Raw genomic sequence first — 7,637 nt, 5'->3', positions numbered from 1 at the left:
CAAAAATGTTTTACTGACTCAAAAAGTGGGTTGTAAATCAAGATTAGCCTCTAATCTACACAAAAAAAAAAAAAAAAAAAAAAGAAAAAAAAAGACTATACATGCATGTTACATACATTCTGTGAAATCTATCCTCCTTCCTTTCTTTTCCATATCCCATGTGTAGTTCTGTAATCTTTCCCTCTACTGCATTACAAAAGAGCAGTCCAATAAATTCTTTAATTCTCTAACTATACCAGTATCATAAACATCAAATTTAGGCAGCTTATACCAAATTGACAAAGCACACACCACCTGAAAGCAGTCAGAGCCTCTGTACCATCTTGAGCTTCTCCACACTATTTAGAACACTGAATACTGATGGTGCTTCTTTTCTTCTGTATTACTTTACCGTTATCTATACATCAAGTATGCAGGATGTGCTGTATAACCAGGCTAACATACCCTGGCAAGCCCTCATTTTACAAAATTTGTCTTTCAAATGCTATACTTTCTATAGTATTAAATTGAATATTGAAGTACCACAGAAAGCTAAATCCTCAGCGAAACAGGGCAGCTATGAATCAGCATAAAATGTCAACATTTCAGGAGAGGGGCTAACAAAGAGCATAACATCTAGTGGAAACTACAGGTGAAATATAAATAGACAACATCATCCCAACTGAAGTTCAACCAGGGCAGATGAATTAACAACCCTGCTTTCCAGAAAGCATCTCAGACCTGTAATGACAGGAGCAATCATTATCTTAGCTTTTTGGTGTCTTCTGAAAGGTACAATATTCCTGTGACCAGTGCCATAAAATGGTTGGAAGTCTGAGGTACAGTGGACAATAAAGACACTGTGCATTCAGCACTGTACAGAAAACACACAATATCTCCCAGAACTCACCAGTGCTACCAGTTTCAATCAAAGGCTATCACATTCCTTTCAGTATTGATAACTTCCTGGCTGCTCAGTTTTTAAACCAGTTCTGTTCATAGCTGAATGATACACAATGAAGAGTCAAAGGTGACTTTAACAGGGACTTGCACTTTGTGACATATTTCCAAAAGGATTGCAGGTCTGTTCACATGATATAATAGTCTACATCTGTCAGCTCAAATAACAGCATTAATCACCTCATTATTCGTCTTACTGAAATATTACAACAACGGCTAGAATTACACAGAAATCATGAAATAGCTAAAAAAGAGGCAATGAAAGTATCTCTGTGTTACTGGAAAAAATTAGGAGAACTAAGAAAAACAGAAGGTGAAGTTTATAATTAGTCATGCGCCAAAACCAGAAAAAGCCAGCAGAAACGATATGTGTGTCACTTGATAGACTTTCACCCTAATTTAAAGTCATCCCCCTTTCCAGCTATAGTTTACATACTCATTTCCCTAAATTTTTAGTTCAGTTGTACAGAGACAGATAAAGCAGCAAGCAGCCAGCAACAGCTGATTTACAGGAGTGCAGCACGTGTTGTGTGAATTACAGCTGTCTGTAATTAAACAGTGACCGAAGTCGAGGCACACAGGTGGATGGCAGCACATTGGCTCCTGATGGACAAGAGAGGCCCATCACAGACTAAAGTCTGCAGCACTTGATTGCTCTATTGGAACCAGGAGAACAGAATGGGTTTTAGCACAGACTAAAGCACCTCACTGCTGTCTCAGATGATCCTGATACTGAGGGTTGAAGCACGCTGCCAAGAGCAGCATGGAGAACATGACAGCACTGGTTTTGTCCCCAGATTGGGCCTGTTTACAGATACAGGACTTTAATCTGCAAGATCTTCTAAAACAATACACTTAAGATTTTATTTCCAGCCTTTTCTGAGTCTTTTTTGTGAAGGTTTGATACACTTAAGACTGTATTTCCGAGCTGATGGTAGTATGAACTAAAAGCAGTTTGCATCTCTCAGTATCAGCCCAGCACACTCCAGTTTTGAAAAGATTAAATAACTACACTAGCATCAGAAATAGGCTCTTGAAAAAAATACGAGTGTTAACTATGGAAAGAATCTAGTGAACGCAACGAGGCAATATTAACAAGGGAAAAAGGAATCAAAAGGTGCATGTGCTCCATACCAGAATCCCTACTCATAGAAATAATGAATTATGTCTATAACATCTACAATGATTAGTGTTTGCATAACATCTAAAAAAAGTTTACTACAATCTCAAGTGAAAAATAAACATTTATTTTAGATGTTGGTTCCAACTCAGACTACATTGTTTCCAGTTCTAACAAACTGCTCATAAAGAACAGCAAAAAGCACCTGCTTCTTAAAAAGAAAAGGAAAGAAAAGAGAGGAGGGAAGGGACAGAAGAAAAAAAATCCAAGCTCTGTGTTGGACATACCTACGAGTATCTGTGAAACTCAAGTACCGATGGAAAAGGCAGCGACCCCGCCTCTGCCTTCCTGTTACAAGCCCTTCTATTGTCAAGTTTTAGTTCTCAGTAGTGACATCTTTCAACTTTCCTCTACTACCAGATCCCTCCTCAGCTGCCTTTCCAATCACTCCACACATTCTCTTAAGGCCTGCTGCCTTTCCCCTAGATCTCTGAATTTATGCTTCTCTTCTCATCCTCTCTTTCAAGCTGCTTTACAGGGACAGAGAAACATGGAATATAGAAGAAGGGACAGAGAACTAGGAGAGCAGACGTTTATTTGCTATACATGACTGCATCTTCTTCTCTCAACCCCTACTCTGCCATCTCCAACCACATCTCTTGAACAGACCACATTGATTTGTCTCTTAAGGCTTTCCCCGAGGTCCTCTGTCTCCTTTGACACTTTTCAAGCTCAGATGACACTGTGCTGACAAAGGCCTTTCTCCTATGCAGCACCCAAAAACTGGCAGTATGTGTCCTTTCACCCCGAGGGCCAGAGAAGTCTGTCAATTTCAGCCCCTTCCAGGCAAACTTAGTCATAATTTCTCCCTCTGGGAGAATGTGAGAGAAGGGCCGCAGCAGGCAACAATCAACTGAAACAGATACGTAACAAGCGTGGCAGTAAGATTTATTTTACCTCGCTCATCACCGGAGATTGTGAACTTGTGTGGACTTTGTCCAGTCCATAAGCCTACGTAACCGAAAAACGTGGTGCCTTGATATGCTACCTGCAACCAGGAAACATGCAGCATTTTAGCATTCCAGAACAGAACACTACTTACGTTACAGGCAGCATTCTGAAGCGGCATCCTGTACTTTCTCCTGTGAGTTCCACAAATAAGTTGTTATAAAACACTTTGCACCTTAAATTACAGTAAAACTTGCAAAATAAATTTTGAAAAGACTCTGAGGACCAAAATCTACTACATTTAGTTTATTAATGATCAATGACTGCTAAAAAAGCTTTGCTCAAGTTAGTGAGTAGCCAAGAAAGAAACCAAGAAAGAATTCTCCATTTCTGAATTGGACAAATGGATTTTAAGAAAAACATGCTAATGAGGACTGCACTAATTCACTTTTGGAAATTTTGATCTAAAACACAAATATTGGTCACAAAAATTAACAAGGCCTTAGGAAAAAGCCTTAGAATCAGCCCCTGCCAAAACTGATCTCTTTTCTATGTTCTCTAGTATTTCCTTTTCTTTTTTAGTATCTCAGATTTCCTTCTTCAACATCTCCTGCCAAATAATGATCTTGAGACACTAGGTTATGCTGTTCTATTCATTCCAGTTTATCACCACAAACCAGTCTCCAGAAAGCAAAGAAAAGCAGCATTCATCCCACATTCCTGGAGTGAGTGATTGTGTTGCTCTAATAATCCAGTAACCTTGGGACGGGATCCACATTCCTACAGTAAATCCCACTACCCCTACACAGCTGTATGATTGCATCCCATTCCTTCAGGGAACACCACCCAGCCATGGCAACCACAGATCATACCTGTCCACTTCTTAGAAACTGCACATCAATTGTAATCTTGCTTAATATATCAACAAAATCATAATCCAGGTTCCGACCATGGTAAATGTTTCCTTTGTCATCCTGAGCGACGATACTAGTACAGAACCTTCAAAAACAAACAGTAGAAAGAATCATTTAAGAAAAAGCTACGACAAGACTCTCAATATTATAGTTGAACTAGTTCAACATTTTAGGAGGAGTAACTGAGTTTATCTTCTGCAAAGTATGTTACTAATGCAAGCACACAAATAAGAGTTTGCATTGTATCATTAACACTTATCCTTCCCAAGCTGAGGGAATAGTCTCATCCTAGGCTTTTTGAGAAAATTTCTTATAGGTTTTATTTTCAAATTGGGAAAACAAAAAGGCCGGGGAGAATGGTTTGACTGAAGCTCTGCCTAACTACACAACAGTACAATATCCTATATGACTTATGCACCATATCCATATGGGAAAGTCCTTTCCCCCAGAGTCTAACATACAAATCTGTACAATACTTATCAGGTGCACCTGACTCTGAAAGTCAAAGCCACACTACCGTCCACATCAGGACAGATATTACAGACCAAGCTGGAAGCAGCACTTCCACTTGGGAAAAAAATTGCATTATTTCATTTAGTTTCTAAATTAAGATGACAAACTGACATCTAAAAAAGTCCACAAAGTATCTGCCTGAAACTTTCTAGATTTCATTTTGACAATTATAAATTATTTCATTTCAATTTGGAGCCTGCTTATATTTTTAATCACAACTAGATAAAAAGTTCAAGCAAAATCCTTTCAAACTGAAAATATCAGTTGTTGTTAAAGTGTCATCCATTTCAGTAATAGTCTAACCTCTTCTTTTGAACAGGAAGTGTGCTGAAATTCCTTTTTTAATAAGTTTCAGTTTTGTCGAAACAGACTTTTTTAGGAAGTATATTGCATTAGCAGGGAATTTTTTCTCTGGGGTTATAAATTTGTCATTCCAGTGATGCATAGCACTCTCTTTCAAAACTATAAAGGCAAAAAAATTTGCAGACAAGTAGTTTGTCTGATGAATGTTTTTTCTTTAGTACCATTAGAGCTGAGAAACTTAAAATTTCATGGGCCTTACCACAGCTAAGAATAGTAAGTATCCTCTGTGAAATACTAAGAAAGCTAGCATTTGATTGACTGTCTTAAATGATACTAATCCTTATTTGAAAAACGACCATTTTAACCGAATACCACATTATAAGAAAAATAGTAATCAACATGCATACAAGTGGCTGTATGCACCTGGTTTTTATTAAAATCAATTCAGAGAAATATTTTTAGGATCCTCACAGTTAACACCAAGTATTTATTATTCTCCTGCACGTGCCTCTAGGGCAAAAAAAGACAATGAAACTGAGTGGTTTTTTCCACTGAGGGTTTGTTTGCTGTCATAAAGATACTACATCCATTTTCCATTGTGCAAATCAAAAAAGTACAGTATACAGTCATTGTGAAGGTTCATCCAGAAAATGGTTCCAAAGCAACTTTACCTCAGATAAATGATTAAAATAATTACATTGCACCTAATTCTTCTAGTTTCCTTTTTGGTGAAATGTGACAATTTAAATGACAAAGAGTACATTACATGATCTTCAAAGATAAATGAAGCCAAATACTTTGAACGGATGGCTCTTGCTTATTAGCAAATATTATTTGTATGCTTTTATAGAGATATACATACACACACAAAAACATTACAGCTACACATTAAACTATGCTAAAAATATTGCTCTGTGTTTCTCTTTCAATTCAGGATACAAACTGCCTAATGAGAAGAAAACCTTCCAGCTGGAGCTGTGAAACGCTATCAGAGAAGGAACAGCACGAATCACCTGCCACACATCACCTGCCTTTTTGTGTGCTCTCCCACACTGAACTAAAATGCATCTCTACATCGATTTCCACCAGACTCTGTAAGTACCAGGCACTTACGCAGTAGACTCATAGGCGAAGTTAAGCAGGACTCCGTCTCCAAGACTTATTCCCAGGGCTTTGCACAGTCCCACAATTTCCCCCGCGAAGGGTTGTGGCATAAAGAGCTCCAGTTCTGCTGCTATGGGCTGAATAACTTCATGGGCCCATTTGGGTACTCTTTCACTGCAAAATACACACACAGCATTAGCTGAGAAAGAGACAAAAAGGTTTGCAACTTACGCCCAGCAGCAAGATGTTTGAGGAGTCTGCTGCTTCTCCCATCAGCTTGTCCCAGGTGATGCCAGCCACCCATCATCGAGAGCAGCCTTTTCCATGCTGTATCAGACATCCCTGCATCCCATCCCTCACCAAATCCCATCAGCTTCTGCACATCCCCAAAGCAGCCTGCGCAACCCCACCAGAACATTCAGCACAGGCTTCCTGCTCATGAGATGAATTTATTCCTACCAGGGATCTCCCCAGGCTGTCCTCTGACAGGTTCCTGAGTTTATGCACAATCCTAGAACGGTTAGAATTGGAAGGGACCTTAAAGATCATTGAGTTCAACTCCCCTGCCATGGGCAGGGACACCTCCCACCAGAGCAGGTTGCTCAAAGCCCCATCCAGCCTGGCCTTGAACACCTCCAGGGATGGGGCAGCCACAGCTTCCCTGGGCAACCTGTGCCAGTGTCTCACCACCCTCATAGTAAAGACTTTCTTCTTAATTATCTAATCTAAATCTCCCCTCTTTCCGTTTAAAACCCTGAAATTTTGAGTTCAGAGAGGTTCAGCCGTGCAGCATCCCTTCACCCCGTTCCCTCGGTCGGCTCTGGCCGGGGGGGGACCAGGGCCCCGCAGCGGGGACCGCAGCCGCCCCTCCCGCCGCCCCACCGGGGAGAAGGGCCGCCTGCCGGCCGTGGGCCGCTCCCTCCACCCCACCCGCGGCCATTTCACACACCCCCTTCCCCCGGGGAGGTCCCACCGCCGCCGCCCCGCACTCACTCGATGACCCGTGCGACGGCGGCCCGCAGGAAGGCGGGATCGAAGTGCCGCAGCACCGGCAGCCACCTCTCCTCGGCGGGGCTGTCCAGGCTCACGTTACACAACAGCGGGGCCGCCGCCGCGGGAGGAGACGGGGCCGCCGCCGCTACCGCCCCGCACAGCAGCGCCAGCAACCCCCACAGCCGGGACCCCCGCCCCATGGCGCTGGACGCGGCCGCCGGCGGGCAGCCCGGCAACCAGCCCTTCCCCGCCGGCCAGGGGCGGCCCAAGGGGAAGGGCCGGGATATGGCGGCCGCCCAGGGCGCTGCGGGCAGAGACCGCCCTCCTCAGGCACCAGCCCCGCGGGGACGAACGGCCGTTCTCCGCCCTGTCCCCGGGAAGGGCTTCGCCCCGGAGGCGGTTCGGCCGCCCCACTCCCTCGGTGACAGCCGCTATCGCCTCAGTAAGGACTAGTGGTAGGAAACGATGAACAGACCACAACCAACCACAACCAATAAAACCACAACCAACCAACAAACAGTATAACCTAGCAGTTAACATTTGCCATTAGCTTAGAATAATTTCATTTTTGAAAGTAGGGGAGAGGAGACAGCATAGCTCGCAGCTTCACAGCTCACTACCCTCCACTGCGAGGCTGTGAACAAGGGGGGAGAAAGGAAGAGAGGAGACAGGAGAGAAAGCACTAGTCCTAAACTCAAAAATGACAAAAAAAATAATTGCTTTTCCCTTTCAGCCACAGAAGTCATTAGTTTTTGGACAGAGGCACATAAAGGGGAAAAAAAAGGGAGTCAGGGAAAGGGGGT

The 7,637-nt window shown here is 42.8% G+C and overlaps 1 protein-coding gene across 2 annotated transcripts in view; it reads right to left on the bottom strand.

The window, feature by feature from the left end:
* The window catches only part of NAAA (N-acylethanolamine acid amidase), a 15,027-nt gene extending 7,888 nt beyond the window's left edge, over positions 1 to 7,139 (bottom strand). The window contains exons 1-4 of one of the 2 annotated variants that reach the window (XR_001413757.1): positions 6,835 to 7,139; positions 5,851 to 6,015; positions 3,880 to 4,006; positions 3,017 to 3,107 (exon numbers count right to left, since the gene is read on the bottom strand). Coding sequence is in view for 1 of the 2 variants with exons in the window: in XM_014957842.1 (XP_014813328.1) it covers positions 3,017 to 3,107; positions 3,880 to 4,006; positions 5,851 to 6,015; positions 6,835 to 7,034 (583 nt within the window). In the remaining variant the exon portion in view is untranslated. The remainder of the gene's footprint in view (positions 1 to 3,016; positions 3,108 to 3,879; positions 4,007 to 5,850; positions 6,016 to 6,834) is intronic. The other variant, XM_014957842.1, reaches the window with a different exon arrangement.
* Between the last annotated feature and the right edge of the window lie 498 nt (positions 7,140 to 7,637).

This window comes from Calidris pugnax, unplaced genomic scaffold, assembly GCF_001431845.1.
Source record: "Calidris pugnax isolate Ruff unplaced genomic scaffold, ASM143184v1 scaffold349, whole genome shotgun sequence".
NCBI classification, from domain to species: domain Eukaryota; kingdom Metazoa; phylum Chordata; class Aves; order Charadriiformes; family Scolopacidae; genus Calidris; species Calidris pugnax.
This window is presented reverse-complemented; position numbering and strand designations above follow the sequence as displayed.